Source organism: Dicentrarchus labrax, unplaced genomic scaffold, assembly GCF_905237075.1.
Source record: "Dicentrarchus labrax unplaced genomic scaffold, dlabrax2021, whole genome shotgun sequence".
Lineage (NCBI taxonomy): Eukaryota > Metazoa > Chordata > Actinopteri > Moronidae > Dicentrarchus > Dicentrarchus labrax.
The window spans coordinates 31,046,518-31,065,456 of NW_026136704.1; the positions used below are offsets into that span (position 1 = coordinate 31,046,518).

An 18,939-nucleotide genomic window follows, 5' to 3' on the forward strand; every position below is an offset into this window, starting at 1 on the left:
ACCCAGCTCACTGAGCCTTTTATTAAAATGAATATAAATATTCAGGACCCATTTCTAAATATTTACGTCTTCAGTAGGAACCAATGGGTTCGGAGCTGAGAGCCACAGACAGGACGTCACACAGTACTGACAGACAGACAGACAGACAGACTAATGCATTGTTGCTTTGGTAGAAGTTAAATATGTCATGACTTTTGCAGGAATTCGTTAATCAACTAAATTATTAAATCAAGTTGAAATTTTTACCTGAAGATGGCGCTAGACGGAAAGAAACATGAATATCTGGATAAATATGAGAATTTGCTGTTGTACATTTAATTTTCTTATAGACTTAATACTTTTGTGACAATTTCTCCCAAAACAATATGACTGTGATGAACATTTGAGAGCTCAGACACCTTAACAACATCTCAAACTTCAACTCAACAAGTCTAATCTTACAGACACAAAAGCTGACTCAGCTGTTTCAGTTGAGCTGTGTGTGTGTGTGTGTGTGTGTGTGAACTGTTTATACAAACACACACACACACACACACACACACACACACACACACGGAGGAAACCATAATATGTCTGGGTCCAAGGAAAACAGACTGCTGTTGGATTGTGGGAAAAACTGCTTGGTGACCAAACACAGTGTCACACAGGTGGTGTCATCTGATTGGTTCCAGTCATCAGAAAACACACACACACACACACACACACACACACACACACACACACACACACACACACACACACACACACACTCTGGTTTGGCCTCAGTTTGGTGTCCGATATTTAAGCACTTTTAGGGCAAACTCTTCCTCGACAGTACAGCACTTGCTCACAATGTTGGTCTGCGTTTCTGGGATTCTCATTATAAGGTAGAAAGTATGTTATTAACAATTACCAACCACAACAACAAATGTAAACTTTACCATTATTAATAAGCATGTAGATCTGTATTCTGTGTGAGGGGCTGAAATACAATTCAAATCTTCCAGGACAACATCGTTCATTTCCAGGATATTTGGTCATTTTAAAGGCATACTATGCAGTTTTCCTGTTTTGTCAAACAGCTCCCCCTAGAGTCGCTGCGGAGTACTTGTATTTAACGTTAACTGTCGTAAAAACCACTCACCAGAGCGTCTCTATATACGGCTCTGCACTCACGGCCTGACCCCCCTCCCCCCTGTATATGTTCAGTAGGATGGAAGTGTCGGACATCGAACAGGCAAAGATAGACTCCGGAGATGTCTACTGACCAGGTAACGTCTGAGTGAATGCCTGCTAGTGTCTTCCATTGAGGCTGCTTCTTATGTCGCTGATGTTTGTGACGTCATGCCGTAAAGCAATTTGTGATTCTCGCGAGATTTGGCGGGGCGCCACCTTTCAGACTTGCATTGCTGGTTCTGCCAGTGGCGTCCCTCTCCTGCTTTGCTATCGGGATGATTCACTATACTACGAGTTCGTTTACCATCGAAATGACTTCGAAGCTGTTATATTAAGGTAAAAATCTTGCATAGTGAGCCTTTAATCCATTTCCAGGTGTTTCCATGACTGGAAAACTAGTCTCTAAATTTCCAGGACGCATGGGAACCCTGAATATCTGATGTTGTAGCACATAATCTTTTCAAACACACCCACACACACACACACACACACACCCCTGTAGGCCCACTCTACCTGTTTGTACGCCGGTTTGACTCCAGGCATGAGCACTCGGTAGCGGTCGACAAACTCCACGAAGGTGTAGCGGATGGGATATCCAGCGCGGCGGATACGAATGGTCTCCATCATACCGGAATACCTCAGCTGACGCACACACAGCTCCCGGTCAAACAGCTGCAGACACAAACACAACAGCAGGGACTGAGTGTGACGCTAAAGCGCTGAAGGTTGTTGTTCCTTCTCATTACATCCTCCAGAAATCAGCTGATCAACACAACTTCAGTTTTCATTTTTAGTATGTTCTATTTTTCATGCATCTCAGCACCGGTTGGCCCTCCAACTTCAATAAGTTAAAAAACACAATCATCAGAGTCTGACTGGTGTTTTAATCCCTGTTCATGCTGAATTTGTAGTTTGTATTATTAGTAATGTTCACAGAAGTTATTGGTGGAAAAACCCCAGTTTGTGGTACATTTGTCTTTGATTAACATTTTCTGATTAATTATTTAAAATATGTTGAAGCCGGACAGTATTTATTTAAATGCTGCTTTTATTTTACACGGAAGAAGAGATTAATGTCAGAATAAAAGCAACCTCTTATTACAGGCTTCCCACTCTTCTTAAGAAATCATTTTCCTGAAGTTTCCTTGATCACACAGGACAGTCAGCTGTTCTCACCACAGCCAAAGTAGAATTTATCTATTTAACAGAAAATCAGTCTTCTCAGTCTCATTATCAACCACAACAACAACAACGTGTGTAAACGTGATCATCAATAACAGGCTGTATGGTTTATAGGTTTGATGCCAGGTCAATTGTTAATTTCCAGGTTTTCCAGATATTCCAGGATGCAGGAACCCTGATATTAGTGATATGACATAATTATCATTACTGATTACCTCCTTAGTTACAAGTTACTTAAAAATAAAATGTTTGACTCAGAAAGGCGTGTAAAGGAAGTTATTTCAACACAGAAACGTGGGTCAGATGAAGGTTTTCAACACATTAAATACAGTTAGTTAGTTAATTAATTAGTTAGTTAGTTAGTTAATTAATTAATTAGTTAATTAGTTAATTAGTTAATTAATTAATTAGTTAGTTAGTCAGTTAGTTAGCTTGCTTCAGCTGTTTGACACTGTGTTGTTTCCACTGTTTGCTTTGACACTGACATTGTCACTGTGATTAACTTCAGTATTTGACTTTTAAATGTGTTTACATTACTTTGTCAACCCACATAACTCATAATGCATTTAAACACAATTATTGACTGAACTTGCTGATTAATGCTTTGTTTTCCAGCGGCTGCAGAGTCAGTCTACCAGTAACCAACTGGTTTTACTCTTTACTGCACCGCTCGTCAACTAAACCCCTAAAAACTGAACATATTCTAATAATTAATTGATTGATATTAGTAGCAGACACTCACCATGGGTTTCTTGTATTCGTTGGGTTTGATGCAGCGAACGAAGAACGGCTGACAGACGCTCAGAGTTCTCATCAGCAACTCCAGAGATCTCTTAAACTGACTGCTGAGAGTGGGCGAACGCTTCCTGGTCTCTGCCCCCTACACACACACACACACACACACACACACACACACAGAGAGAGTGAGACAGCGTGGAAAGTGTCAGGGTCAGAAACAATGAGAACTCCTTTCTCTCTTCCTGACACAAACCCCTTTCCTCTCTCTCTCTCTCTCTAAATATAAAGTCTTTGTCTGGCTGACGCTGCAGGTTCAGAGTTCAACAGTGAAACCAGAGCAGAAACTCTATCAGCTGCAATTATCAGTCCACTAATTGATTATTAGTCTATGAAAGAGGATTCACCAGCAACTGTTATAAAGCCAAAATGACCAATACGTGCCGCTTCCAACTTCTCAAATATGAAGATTTGGTGCTTTTTCTTCATCATGAGTTTTAATAAACTGAATATTTTTGGGCTTAAGACTGTTGGTCAAATGAAACAATCAATTTAAATACATCTGTAGGGCCGTGGGGAATTCTTAAGGGCATTGTTCAACTTTCTTTTATATTTTAAACACAAAACAATTATAAATTTAATTACATTTAAATGTAACATAACAATTTAATCAAATACTATAACAGCACTGCCAAGAAGAGATTTAGGGATTCACATCACTTTATATAAAAGTTCAAATGTTTTTTTAAAAGCACATTAAATTTAAGGGGAATTAGCTCATCTTAAAAAAAAAAAAACTTAGCACAAAACACTGGAAACAGCTAGCCTAGCCCCATCAAAGCGGCCTTATCTAAGCTACATATGTTTGTATTTAACACACAAAGGTACATACAGTAAGACATTTGATTTAGCGAGTAGTTAACCTGTGCACTGAAGTTATTTACTGACCGACAGCTCAGAAATCCGCCCCTTAAAGTTCAAGTGCTGGTGTTACACCGTATTCGGTTACTGGTCTGATTGGTGTCCCCTCTCACCTCAACATGACCCCGACAAGAAATCTCTGCAATCACCAACTTTAACCTCAAAAGAGTTAGTAATTTTTCGATGGTTTTATTTTGAAAGTGTTCGCCGGAAACGTGTGTACGGTGTTGTGTGTGTCTTTACACTGCCGGAGCTGACCGCTGACGCGACTGTATTTAGAAACGTGTGTTTGCTGCCCTCCAGTGGTCATAGTGAGGAACTACAACACTACAATAAATCTCTGGTATATTATAAAGATTCAAGGTTGTTTTTATTGTAATTTAAAACGCAAAAGCTGTAAAATGAAATTCGGATAACGTTCCCTTTATGCTACTTAAATAAAACTAATCCTTCATAAAAAAATATTAATTTGTGTGATGAATTGTTGAGGAAGAATTTAACAATCTCACAGCATGAGGAAAGAACCTGTAAATGTACAAGTCAATATCACTGTAATTATTACAAATGACAACTTTAACAGTAGTATGAGTAAAATAATCATTAATAAAGTTATTTTTAATAAAGTTTTGTGGAGATTTTTTGCTGAATTCCCTAAACTGGTGGAGCTAATTGTTAACGATTCCTTGTAGAAGAACAAGAGTATTTACTGCCCCCCTGTGGCCATAGTGAGGAACTACATCAAGCTGATACGTCAAGCTAGACATGATAACGTGACAACAATGCTACAACTTCCGGCCACGGCTTTCAAAATAAATCACTGACAAGTGAGTTTTTGAGGTTAAAGGTTTAAAATGTGACATGATAAAGTTTAAGGCTCCAACTCCAAGCGCGATACTCATATTTCCAAACATTAATAATGATATAGAGTGGCGTTTCTTCATTTAAAAAGCCATCTGCACAATGTTCTTGTGTAGAGAGATCAATATTATTTTGGATCGGATCGTTTCAGTTGAGTCATGGATTTATTTTGAAAGCAATGACCGGAAGTGTTTTGTTATGTTATCATGTCTAACTTGAGTATCATCTGTGTGTAGTTCCTCGGTGTGACCACTGGAGGGCAGCAAACAACCCCACCAGCATAAAGACAGACAGGATTCAGAAACTGATATTATCAATATGTGTTTTCATATAAAGCTAGAGTTTTGTAATAATGAAAATAATGATAACAAAAAATATTAAAACATTTCAAGAGTTCAATGAGGCATATAAATAAACTGTCAATAATAATAAAATAAGATAACATATTAATAATAAAACATGTTGGAAATAAAACAATGTGCTAGTATTTATAAAAAGTTATTTAAAAGATGTCACAGATTCTATCTCCCTCAGATTTACCTTTAAAAATGAGTTTAAACTAAAGCAGTAGGCATGTAAATATTGAATAAACATTCATATAAACACCATTATCAGTAAGAACAATGTGATTTGTTTTCAATAAAAGGTATTAGTATATGTTTGCTTTGAGTTCTCTGCTTCGAGCCTAACGTCACTAGATTCAGGATACAAACTATTCCTGTGGAAACATTAAATCTGATTTCTGTTCAGTTTGATCCTGATATGATGGTTGATATGACAATAACATTTAAAACAAACAATTTATTTTTTTCAATTTGATCAGAGTAAATGTTGATTTTTTAATGCTGCATTTATTAATCTTTAATACGTGAATGAAAACAGTTTTCATACTGCCAGTGTCACTGAACTCATCATATTAACCACAATGTACTTAAATATATGTCATTGTGTGTGTGTGTGTGTGTGTGTGTGTGTGTGTGTGTGTGTGTGTGTGTGCATTACCATAGCGACATCAGCCTGGAAGATCTGTTTGATGAATTTGTTTTTAGAGGAGTGGACCAGCTGAATGATGTCCCCGTATAAAGTGTCTCTGTTCTTCTCCAGGAAGCCTGCAGGACACACACATTTTTGCATCTGCACTGTGAGCGTGTGTGTGTGTGTGTGTGTGTGTGTGTGTGTCTGTCTGTCTGTCTGTCTGTCTGTCTGTCTGTATGTGTGTGTGTGTGTGTGTGTGTGTGTGTGTGTGTCTGTCTGTATGTGTGTGTGTGTGTGTGTTTCTATGTAACAGATGAACGTGTTGCTTTCACTGACCTCTCGTCTCGTAGTAAACGACACCAGCAAAGTGCTGGATGCCGAACTGCGTCTCGTGTGTGTTCTTCGGAGGGATGTAGTTTGTGTGGAGTTTGTGCTGAAAGTTCAGCTTGTTCAGCATGGTGGTGTCTGTGCCCTGCAGGACGCGCGCACACACACACACACACACACACACGACACACAAACACACACGTGTTTGTTTATTCAAAGGTTCCTATTATTAAAACAGCTATAAGTGATTTTTTTATCCATTAGATTTCAGCAGAAACTGTGGAACAACATCAAAATATATCAGTTAAATTCATATGCTGAACTTGTCAGTAAACAGTTGTTTATTTACACAACCAGCAGAAAAGGAACAGCATGTGTGTGCGTCCACTGTTGGAGGAATATTCACTCTCTTTTAGCTCTGTTGTTCCACCAGCTCGTCTCTCACTGCGTCTGATAGATAAACTCAGATAAACAATGAGCTGAAACTCTGTAAAGCTTCAGAAATCCAGAGGAAGCTTCAGTATCAGTGTAATGCAATATGCACGACTAAATAATCAACAGTCACAGTTAAAACAACACTTCGTGTTTGCTCCAGGTGATGGTGGAATAGGAAGGTTGACCAACAGCAGACGGAGTGGAGACCACCCTCCCTCTGACTCTGCGTACCTTGGGGAACTTGCTCTCCTCGTCGATGAGCGAGATGATGTTCATGGGTTTGATGGCGATCATGTCCAGGGCGTCCTGGTTGTCGGTGAACTCGATGTGCTGCCAGTTGATGTTCTCCAGGTTGTACTCCTCCTGCTCCAGCTTGAAGACGTGACGGACGAAGAACTGCTGCAGGTTCTCGTTGGCGAAGTTGATGCACAGCTGCTCGAAGCTGCAGGAAGGAGGGCGAGACAGAGGAACTGTTTGTACTGACAGCTGAACCGTGGCTGCTCAGAGCTGCAGGAGGTGGAGTAAATAGCTCCATTCATTATATCTCCTGTCTAGAAGAGATGGAAGGAATGTATGGAGCGTGTAACCCTCCACATTTTTAATGAATATGGATGTGTTTGTCGCAGTGTTTGATCTATATTGTTATAATACTAACAATTTGTGATATAATTGAAGTTCAACTCATTAATATGAAATGTGACTTCATTAATTTTCATATTAACTAAATTTGATTGGATATCATTTTTATTTATTTATAGATTTAATTTTGGTCTTTTCCCAGTGATGCTTTTATTTCATAATGTCACTGATGTCCCCGCCCTCACACCCTTTAGCCAACCACATGCCCCCTAAGCAAGCTTACAGAATTAGCCAGTTAGCACCTGTTAGCCACACGTTTGTGTGTGTGTGTGTGTGTGTGTGTGTGTGTGTGTGTGTGTGAGACCTGTTGACAGTGAAGTTCTCGAAGCCGAAGATGTCCAGCAGTCCGATGGAGCGTCTGAGAACTTTGGGCTGTGAGGACGCAGGCTTGTAAATGGCCGCATTGATCTTCTCCACGATCCACACAAACAAACGGCCGTAAATTCTGAAAATTCCCTGACCCACACACCCCCCCCCCCACACACACACACACACACACACACACAGTCAAGTCCCTGTTCAACACTTTAAAGGTCCGCAGTGGAGTTTTTGACCTCTAAGAGGCGCTATGGAGCAGATTTCTTCGCTAGTGACACATTACACATTACTATCTAGGTTTCACACTTATCTACAGTGATGTGTTTAGAAAGAAAGAAAGGCAGGGGAGAAGAAGGAGTAGTAAAAGATGGAACAAGGCAGGATGCAAAAACACAGAAAGATTCATAAGACGGGTTTTGATCATTAAGTGCGGTACCTTAACGAAGGCGTCCCGTACATCCAGAGCTTGTTCCTTGCTGAGTGGGGTGGAGACGGTCTCTCCTCTGGTGATCAGAGTTCGGCTGGTCAGACAGTTCATCAGGTCCTTCCCATCCACCTGAACACAAACACACAAACACAGGAGCTGTTTGTCTGGTGGGTTCACTGAGGTGAAAGGTTTATAATAAAAGGGCCTAAAGGGCTCAGGCCTGAATCAGAGCTCCTGTTTGAAGAGACTGTAATTAATATGTTAATATAATATATTAATGTGTGTGTGTGTGTGTGTGTGTGTGTGTGTTACCTCCAGCAGCGTAGCAGCAGTAGTGAGATTTGGGCTGCGGACAACTTCGCAGGCATCCAGGTTGTCGTAGGTACGAGCTGCAGGGTCAAAGGTCAGCAGAGAGTGAATAAAACAAATAAAAATAGATTTAAAAAAATCTGCTAAAAGAGGTAAAAAAAAAAAACTACAAATCTTTGTGTGGCTCTCAATATGTGAGATATGGGTTTTTGTGTTGTTTGGAAAGTGGGAAACGTACCTAACAAACAAGGATCACATTTGTTGTAAAATGGAGAAATTCCTTCACCAAGAACACTTTTGACTTTACCTTCATATCTGAGGTTTCCCATGTGTAATATAGCAGCCAGCAGCTTAGAAATCTCCCAGTTCTCTTTGTCTGTGAACATTAGAACCTGCAGAACAGAGCAAAGGGAAACTGTAAATCCGGTTTGGCTCAACTTTCAAATACGAGCGGATCTTCTTTTTAGGAGAATTATTTAATCAGTTAAAGACTGTGATAAAGTTACACACACCTTTGCTGAACTATAATCGGTTTTAAAAAGTACCTTCATCGCAGAGCGGATGTTGGAGTACTCCTTCATGTCGTCTCGGCCGTCACACACTGTACACTTCCCCTGCAGGGGACAGAGAGATGGATGGGAAATGGACTCTCCTTACAGTAATAATTTATTAAATAAGAGTATTTTGTCTTTTTGTACTCCAATGAAAGGAGCCCTCGCTGTCTGACTGTAAAAGATGAAAGGTAATAACAAAACATTACAACATTAACAGCTGATGACTCTCAGCCCTGAAACATTTCTCTGATCAGACCCGTATTACAGCTGATGAAATATCTCAACTTCTTATATCGTTATCTCTGTCAGTTATAAAGTTTGTCAGTTTGAACTTTTGAGTCTCGGGGAAAAAAAGAGGTGCCGTTTTTGCAAAGCAACTGAAAGTACATGTGGTTATTCCTGACTTTTAACTGTCCCATCTTATCAGGAATATTCCCATTTTGCTAATCCGGGGTTCAGTATCTTGGAGAGGACAAGGACACTTCGACATGCAGCAGGAGGAGCCAGGGATCGAACCAACAACATCTGATTAGAGGAAGACCCGCTCTACCTCCTGAGCTACAGTTTCTTATGGTACAGCAAACGTCTTTGGGGGATCTGTGAATGTCTTCAGGACAGTGATAAATTTAAGAAATACAAGTTCTGCTCTGTGGCTTAAATGTCCTCTTCACTGGCTGCAAATGTCAAAGTCTCCACAGCTGCACAGCTGCACAGCTAACAGGTTGATAATGACATGACTGGATGAGGATGTTGCTGAAAGCTTACTCACGATGGTCAGGTAGGTGTAGTCGGTGGCCTTGCTCAGCCCCAGTTTCTTCTTCTCATCTACTGTCATGCCCTTCAGCATGCAGTAGAAGATGTGGTAGTTCCTCTCATCATGGGCCTGCAGAGAAAGGCAGGAAAGAAGAAGGAAATGAATGTTTCATAATTTATTTTACATCATTACATCAAATTAAAGATTAAATTCAGCAGCACAGAGACAGGCTGAGAGGTAAGAAAACAGATAAAGAAATATCTGAATGAAATAAAACACAATCATAAATATATGTTAATATTTTTATATTGCATTAAAAAAGCAATGTATATGATTTAAGATATATAATACAATGTAAAATAAAATAGTTGTGTTATTGTTGAGGAAAATATTGATTATTCTTTATTTAAATACTAAACAGCTAAAACTGTAAATAAATGTTGAACAAGTAGAAATACTAGATAGACCTACATGGACCAGACATTTAAACTTGAATTCATTGGTGATTTTAACGCCAGACAACAAACCGAATCAAAGTATTATAGTCCTGGTTAATGATTGATAAAATCCTGAAGGTTTAAACGTACCTGTCGACAGACTCTGGATTTCTCCAGCAGGTATTGCTCTATCTTGGCTCCCTCTATGGCTCCTCTCTTGTTGAAATGGATGTCGATGTATTTCCCAAAACGAGACGAGTTGTCATTGCGGATTGTTTTAGCGTTGCCAAAGGCTGGAAGACAAACAGAAACCAGTAAGGTCATAAGCTACTCATCCTCTATGGGAGATGAAATAGCCAGTTTTTGCACTCTGACTTTAACTGTATCTTTTTATGGAAACTGAAATGTGTGTGTGTGTGTGTGTGTGTGTGTGTGTTCCTACCTTCTAGTATAGGGTTGGCCTCCAGGACCTGCTGTTCTATCCAGGAGTGTTGACCGCTGATGGCTGCCAGGAACTGAAGGATCAGTTTGGTGCTTTCGGTCTTCCCTGCTCCCGACTCACCACTATGAAGTCACACACGAACACAGACACACAGACAGACAAAACACACACACACACACACACACACACACACACACACACACACACACACCTTAATACATAGCTTAAAGTTTGACCTGATGATGGTGCTAGATGAAAAGTTAAGGGATTACAAAAGCACCAAACTGCACAGTGATCCACCCAGTATTCTCCACTCTGTCCTACCTGATGATACAGCACTGGTCACGGTTGTTCCTCTGCATGTTGAAGTAACAGTTGTCAGCAATGGCAAAGATGTGGGGTGGCATTTCTCCAATCTTCTTGTTGGTGTACAGGCGGATCTGGTCGGCTGTGTAGATGGGCAGCAGCTGGTAAGGGTTGACGGCCACCAGGATGGAACCAGTGTATGTCTGCACACAGGGTAGAAGGATTAGGGGCTTTTTAAGGTGGATGTGATGCTGATTATTTGGGACTGAAGCTGCTGTTAGCCCGTTGAAGCAGTTTGAGAGTTTTCATGGATTAGGGTTACTGGACAGAGGTGGAAGACGTATTCAGATCCCTTAAGCTTGGAACAAACCTGAAGAACTGAAACCTACAAAGACTGGACACATAAAGGTTGTTTCGACCAACCTCCACAGATTATTTTTGTCTTCTTAGTTAGGAAGGAGCAGATATTTAATGACTAGTGTTTCTCTACCTTTTCATTTTTTCTGCATTCTATCTAAAATAATAGGCTGTCAATGTACCACCATTATGGCTGATGTTAAAATAGAGTAACGCAAGCCACCCTATTCAGATATGGACAGTTCATGCAGGGTGCAGGTTTATTCCAAATAAGAAGATAATTTATTGTTGACTGTTGTTAAATCCTGAATAGAATTGAAATCCGTTCACGAACCAGAGCTAATTTGGTAGAAAAGAGGTTTCACATTTCTATTCTCAATGTTCCTGTTTGGAGCCACGATTACAGTGTTTTTGAAACATTCATTTTACCTCCATGTACCACTAGAGGAAGCATGCGTTCCACCTGTGGTACACGTTCAATAGTTTGAGAACCGCAAAACCCGCAAAACACACAGAACGAATGATCAGTAACAACTGTTCTGTTCTGATGATACACAAACCAGTAGCAACTCTTCTAGATTCCCCGTACACACTACACAGTGTTAATCTGTATTTTAGATTAGATTGAGATTCTGTGCTGTCTGCCCACACAGCAGCACAGGAGTGAGTTGGGGCCGGTGGAGGGTAGATGAGGTGACACAGGTCTCGTAGCTCAGATGGAACAGGATGACAATGAGAACCTATCAGTGTTCGCCACAGGAGAACAGACGGCCATGTTGAAAACAAATCAACATGCACCCAGGCTGCAGCTGAACTTGGTATACCGCCAAGCCTGAGCGAATCATTCCCATAAAGTGTTTTAACTTGTCCTGCAGAAACATGACACCTCCAAAGCTTCAATGTGTAAGAAAAGGAGCTCTTTTCCCCTCCAGGCTCATTTAGTTTTGGCCTTGAGTCCTGATGACATACTGTACTTTATACAGTATGCACCACACTCAGTGACAGCAGTCATTTATCAGAGAAGGACATGCAGTGTTTGTGCAGAGCAAAATAACATGAAAGATGAGTTTCATTCCATAATGAGTTCATGTTGAATTAATAATTCCTTACAGGCTTTCTTTACAAAATGTACCATTGTATCATTTGTAAATTTATGCAATGAAACCTTTGATTTCTTTTCAAGTTCATGACACAGAAAACAGAAAATCTAACATGAAACATTCACAGTGTGCAACATACATGCAGTTTACTGAATAGGAAATATACTGCTGGTTTTTGAGGCAGTGCAGGTATTAAATACATGTCATAAGTGCATTATTTACAGCTAAGGTCGGATCTCTTTCAAGCCATGCTTGCCGTGCAGGAGCTGACTTACCCTGCCACCACAGTTTGTCTTCAGAGGAAACAGGAAGAGGGAAGGAGGAAGGAGGAAAGCAAGGAAAGCAAGAGAGAGAATGAAGAAGCAAGAAATTGAGATGAGAGCAGAAAAACAGCCAACAGCTGGGGTTGGATTTGTGAGATAATAATGAGGAAGTGTTAGTAAAGACCAAGCTGAGGATTAAGGTTTGGAAAGACTTATTTTGAAAATGCATAGTCAACCAGTAGCTTTGCCCCCCAAGCACTGGTTCCCCTTCCTTGACAGAACGCACTGGTTGCTTAATTAAAACCTTGCAAAAGTTTTTCTCCACCTTTTTGGTTCTTCTTCTAGGGATGTACGCGTTTATATCTGATATAAACTCTGATATGTATGTATGTATGTATGTATGTATGTATGTATGTAAAAAATACATGTAAAAAAAATTTAATAAATAGGAAAAAAAAAATTTTGGGGTCCCCTGTCAACTCTATGGGCTCCACTAATGAGTATAGTCTGTGAGAATCTGTCTTGTATTGAAACAAGAAGGCTTATTGATAAAAAAACACTGGTATACAGTATACCAGCATCAGTGTGCAGCAGTAGTATAAAAACATCCATCGATTCATCCATTATCTATAACTACTTATCCTTTGCAGGGTCACGGGAGTATGAGAACAGTACCACAGTAACACTCACATATATGAGTTTCTCTCTGTATCTGATGAGCAGGTTGCGGAGGATGCCAGCTTCGTTGAGGTCTCCCAGGCGGATCATGTCCTCCACACCGTGGATGGAGGTGGGATGCATTGGCTTAATATTGTTGGCATTCTGGGGGGATATCCAGTGCTCCTGGAGGGTTAAGAGACGTTATGGTGGGTTGTAGAGGAAAACAGAATCACACTCTGTTTATTGGAGTTTTAGGACGAAATTGCTATTGTTAACATTTCTTTTAGTTGGTTACAAAAAAACTTTTTTGATCTGATCTTAAAGGCCTCAATATAATCCCAATAAGTACACATACAGCTATGGACACCACAGCCAAGTAATAACTCTGTCCATACTACTTTCAGTAGTCCGCGGGTGACAACAAATTTGCGGGACACGGACAAAGCACACACAATGAAATTTACATCATATGTCTGGGTAAAGTATAATTCCTGCTTAAGTTAAGAGTAACCCTCACTGCTTTGTGCATCTTGTCAAGTGCTTTAAAATGTAACTCTTGTTCACCAGTTACACACAAGATGAACCCCAAGATGCTCCTGATGGTCAGGCCCAAAGGAATCGTGTTAACCCATGTTTCTATCTATTGGGCCATAGGCACAGAAATGCCATGCATCACAATTTAGGCCTTTTCCCCCAACATGGAGCAATTTTGATTCTAATTCAGAGCATTTAGACCAAAAATAAATTGGTTTGGAACCAAAAAATAGCAGATGCATCCTTCATTATAATGGTTGGGGGCTGGTTCGCTAGATAGCACCATGGTTCCAAGAGTCTTGAGTCAGCACTCACATTTCCTTCATCGTCCACCACCTGGATCTGTCCTGAGTCACAGAGTTTGACCACTGCGCCAACCGGCACCTCAAACTCCCGACCGGTCTTCAGGTCCAACCAGACATAGTCGCCCTGGAAAGAAATCAAGATATAAAACCAAAACCAGGATCAGGATTGGGATCAGAATAATAATTTAATCTTAACACTGTGAGAGAAAGAATCAAAATGTTTAATCAGTAAGAATAACGACGATAATGATAAAGGATAAATGTGATTGTTTAACAAATTTACCATTTAGAGATTGTAATTATAAGATGATCAGACCCATGATTAGAATCCAAATTTCTTTGTTTAAATAATTGAATCATAACCATTTTCACACTGCACCCAGACAAGTCTTAATGCGGTCTGGGGATGTGAACCTTTTTAACCCAAGCCAGACTGTGGGTAAAATACAGCCTCATATCATCTTAATCTACTGTGGGCTGACCTTTACTTGCTTTTTATTAAAGCTGTTACATTAATACTCAGCTGGGTTAGTGCATTAATTCTAGAAATTAAAATAAATGGTGCAGTCTGAAAAGGGTGAAATGAACCCCAGATGATCTCCTGGCAGACACTCCAGCATCTGGAAAGGACAAAATGTGTACCAGGAATTTGTCGAGGTGGATGTGGAGGACATCTAACCAGCAGACATTATGTGGGACAGGAGAGAATGGTTAGTACAGATGGGTCAATGAATGTCAATAGCAGATGTCCACAAATCAGAGGTATTTAAAGTTATACTTTCTTGACATTTTACGTAGGAAATTTTCAGCTCTGTAGTCCTGAAAGGCGTCTGAAATCGTACTTCCTCCTTGAAATCAGTTACAATGGATTCCAACGGCGATACAGAGTCACCACTAGCACCAGTTTGAGCTTCTGTATTACCATTAAATTCAAGTCACAGTCTGCCAGTTTTCGAAAAACCCAGATGATGGAATGTGAGAGTGTTTGAGGATAGTTGAAATAACACCTTCATTACTTTTCAGAAAATCTGAAGTTTAGCTCTGTGATTGACTGTGACTTGAATGTTGTAATGCATCAGTGGTACAGAGTGGGGCTAAGTCACTACAAGGTATCAAAATAAAGTAAAAGGTACAACATGTATTTCTTAATTGTAGCAGAGTTGAGAGGAGGTCCAGTTTGAATAGCTGATCTATGAGTTTGAAGACTTATCAGATGCCCAAACACTGCATGAAGTTTTATAACTAGGTTCGGGAACCCTTAATCCCTCAACCCTCATCCCCTCTTCCCTTCACCCCTGAAACCTTCATCCTTTCATCCCTTCAGGCTTCAACCCTGGACTCCTACCCCTCATCCCCTTATCCCTTCATCCCTCAACCCTTTTCCAATCCATTCATCCCTCCTACAGCACACCACACGGTTTACATTTATCCAATATGTGCAATAAACCTTTCCAATTCCATACATTCATTGGCGGGATCTTTGTTAATGAAACATTGGTTTATAACACTGAGGCAGGATTTTATTACTCATTAGTACTCAGTACAAAATAATCAAGGCTATTGATCATGTCAATAAGCTCTTGATAAGAAGGCGAACAAATACATTTCCTAAAATATCAAACCATTCATTCAGGGTAGAAGCCAAATAATTTCTATGATGTACAAGCACTGTAACTACTGCACTGAAGATGTCTGTGGTTACTCACAAACATGGCCACAAATTGTTGCCTTTGTGCAACTGTTTTTAATAACATTCAACAAGGCACACACACACACACACACACACACACACACACACACACACACACACACACACACACACACACACACAACTCAAAGGTACGTTAAAAACTTAAACACAGTTTTCAGATATACAATAATGATTCATGGATCAAAACATTCAAAACAGAGAACCGCATTCTTGTGATTCATGCATAATTATCTTAACACACAGTTATGCAATATTAGAAAATGCTGCATCTCTCTCTCACACTCTCTCTCTCTTTCTCTCTCTCTCACACACACACACACACACACACACACACACACACACACACACACACACACACACACACACACACACAAGCACACAGGTATCCTAACAAGGCCACACAGAAGTATAATTAATACTTGATGCATGAAACAAGGGAAAACACACGTATCTTACACAACACAAAACCCACAGAATAAAGACATATAATTATGACTCATGAAACACACACAGTTGCGTACCGGCAGCAGTGTGCTGTTTTTCATCACAGTGTTGACGTTGCGTAGCAGTGCCCATTTGGCCAGATCCTTCTCGTAGAGTTCCACATACTCCCGACGCTTGTACATCTTCACGTGCACAGTATAAACTCACACGCACTCTAGCAATGATATCTGATGAATTGTATTCCACAGAAGAGAACAAAAGTATCCACAAGTCCAGGTTTCAGCTTTCTCTGTATCGTCCTTATTCACACGAGTGGACAATTTCCAAAAATCCACATAAAATATCAAACTAAGACCTAAGGTTAGGCCCCCAGGACAACCCATATACAGTCGCCATCATAAAAACAATGAGATGTTCAAATTCTTCATGGTTCAACAGGTTCTATTAATCATGGTCACATGTCACCTCCATTTCTCTCCCCTGGGTTCATCTAAAAAATGCTGAAATGCCCTTTAAGTGACATCAAAAAATGATGTCAAGAAAAACAGACATCCTATAGTCTAACAGGGTCAAACATCCTGGTTTGTAAGTCCCATCTTTCTATATTTCTTCCCCACTCACTAAAATCACTTTAAAACTATCTGATAAAATCCAGCCTTCGACTAATTCTCACATCACTTTAAACTTTCCACTGCAGTAACATTTTGGGACAATCCTCCTGCTCTCTCTCCCTCTCTCTCTTTCACACTGACACTTTGTTAACCCAGCCCCCCACAACCTCCACTGTCTCCCATGGCAACAAGATGTCACTTCCTCCTCAGGTGTGTCCTATGGTGTTGGATTTCTGTATAGATAAATACACTACAGGCTTTTACCGCAATGTAAATGCTGCAGTTTAATGCAAAATAAACTCTGTGTCCTTACTGAGAAACATTAAGGACAATAATAGAACGACTAATAATGGTGATATAATAAAGTTCACAAAAATGTGAGTAGTTACTAAAAAACACTAGTTAAGGGACGATTCAGGAACAACCTGATAATTAATACATTTTTAATGAGTAGTTCCTGAATTGAGGACTTTACAGAAGCTTACAGAATGATGAGTTTAAACATCATGAGTATAAACTGAGAGATAATATAATTCATGATTAGGTCATGATTAGTTCATAAATATTTGTGAATTAGAAACTGGTGTTGGGAACTGTTTGAAAAAGGGCAGGCACTTTCAAAAAATACTCAGCAAGCAATTGGATGAACTTTTGTCTATCACATGCTAGCAGCATCTATGCTGACCTAAGGTGCCATTATTTAATGAACAGTGTCCTCCTGAACATCCTCAAAGGACACTGATTGATTTGGTACCACTGTATCGAAGCCTGGCAAGAAGGATTCTCATGTCATCTTGCATGTCCAGCCGAAGGCTGTGTTGACCTGTTCATTCACCTTGACCTCCTCTGTTTAGTGGCGTTAAGAAAGGTCACTCTACCTGAAGTGACGTACCACTACCCTGAAGCCTTTGCCAGGTAATGTAAATGTTTTTGTTTTGCGGCATTAGAAGAAAGGACAAATGCTGTCATGTTATCTTGTAAACAGTCTGCTGATATACCATCCTTAGGCGAAAGCCAAAGAAGGGGTTAAAAATGAACCCTCTTACAAAGCCTAGAATTACAAAACCAAACATATAAAATGTCTGAGGAGGAGCTGCTTTCAATCCAAACAGGAAGATTACCCACATTTAATGTAGCGCCATCATCTGGCAAAAACATAATTTTGTCCCATATTTAGTTTTTTGACTAAATACCTACAAAACTCACAACATTCCCATCAGCCTCAGCTGACTTTAGTGCTAATTAGCAAATGTTAAAAATTAAACCTGCCTAACATCAGTATGCTACCATTGTCTTGACTGTCTTTTCCTTTTCTTTCCTCCCTCCTCTGTAAGCAGAGAGAAAGATGGGAAGAAGAGTGTAGCATGAGATGTGCTTTGGTGACTCGTGGGTGTGATGTTAGTGTGATGAATGGCTCTTTGAGTGTGTGTTACATACGTATATGTCAGTTTAATTAAGTAAATACTCGTCTGGCAAACTGAGCCACCTGAACATTACACCACCAAGCACCTGTTACATACACACACACACACACACACACACACACACACACACACACACACACACACACACACACACACACACACACAGACACAGTAAGCCAATGGCAAACTATCAGAAGCCACATGTTGAATTATTTAACACAGAGGATCTGTTTGGTGTCTGTCTCCACTTTTATATTTCTTTTTCTGTGTGTCTGTCTTTCTTTCCCTTCATCTCTTTCTCCCTTCCATCATCCATACATTTCCCTTTTTTGCTGTAATTTTTTATCAGAAAGCTGTCTGTTACAGTGACGTGCAGACCGATAGAATTCAGATGAGCTTGGAAACTGATCAGGTTATGGAGACAAAGCTGAAGTCAAAGTGCTTTTCCACTGATGATTTTGTTTGTCACCTGACTACGTGATGTAAAGAGCTGACACTATACAAGTACAAACGAATTTTCCTCATTGACAGAAACTTGTTTTAATTCACAGGCCTTTAGAGGCTTTTTACAGAAGTCATTTAAAGATCAATAAAACAGACACTACAACAAATGGAGACAGAAATTATAATTCAGTTGTAGAGTAACTCTTTTTACAGCATACAGCCTTAGTATGTGTTAAAAACTAAAATATTCTTCTCTTTATTTCCCTATATAGCAGTTATATCTGATACACAGGACAGATTTGGAGCACAGGA

The 18,939-nt window shown here is 39.9% G+C and overlaps 1 protein-coding gene across 1 annotated transcript in view; it reads right to left on the reverse strand.

The window, feature by feature from the left end:
- myo7aa (myosin VIIAa) overlaps positions 1-16,496 on the reverse strand; it is a 37,618-nt gene extending 21,122 nt beyond the window's left edge. The window contains exons 1-17 of the mRNA XM_051399587.1: positions 16,226-16,496; positions 14,004-14,117; positions 13,185-13,337; positions 10,793-10,977; positions 10,469-10,590; positions 10,177-10,319; positions 9,605-9,718; positions 8,827-8,895; positions 8,589-8,673; positions 8,285-8,361; positions 7,982-8,101; positions 7,532-7,683; positions 6,820-7,030; positions 6,163-6,298; positions 5,854-5,960; positions 3,080-3,217; positions 1,669-1,827 (exon numbers count right to left, since the gene is read on the reverse strand). Coding sequence (XP_051255547.1) covers positions 1,669-1,827; positions 3,080-3,217; positions 5,854-5,960; positions 6,163-6,298; positions 6,820-7,030; positions 7,532-7,683; positions 7,982-8,101; positions 8,285-8,361; positions 8,589-8,673; positions 8,827-8,895; positions 9,605-9,718; positions 10,177-10,319; positions 10,469-10,590; positions 10,793-10,977; positions 13,185-13,337; positions 14,004-14,117; positions 16,226-16,330 — 2,190 coding nt within the window. The 5' untranslated portion in view covers positions 16,331-16,496. The remainder of the gene's footprint in view (positions 1-1,668; positions 1,828-3,079; positions 3,218-5,853; positions 5,961-6,162; positions 6,299-6,819; positions 7,031-7,531; positions 7,684-7,981; positions 8,102-8,284; positions 8,362-8,588; positions 8,674-8,826; positions 8,896-9,604; positions 9,719-10,176; positions 10,320-10,468; positions 10,591-10,792; positions 10,978-13,184; positions 13,338-14,003; positions 14,118-16,225) is intronic.
- Between the last annotated feature and the right edge of the window lie 2,443 nt (positions 16,497-18,939).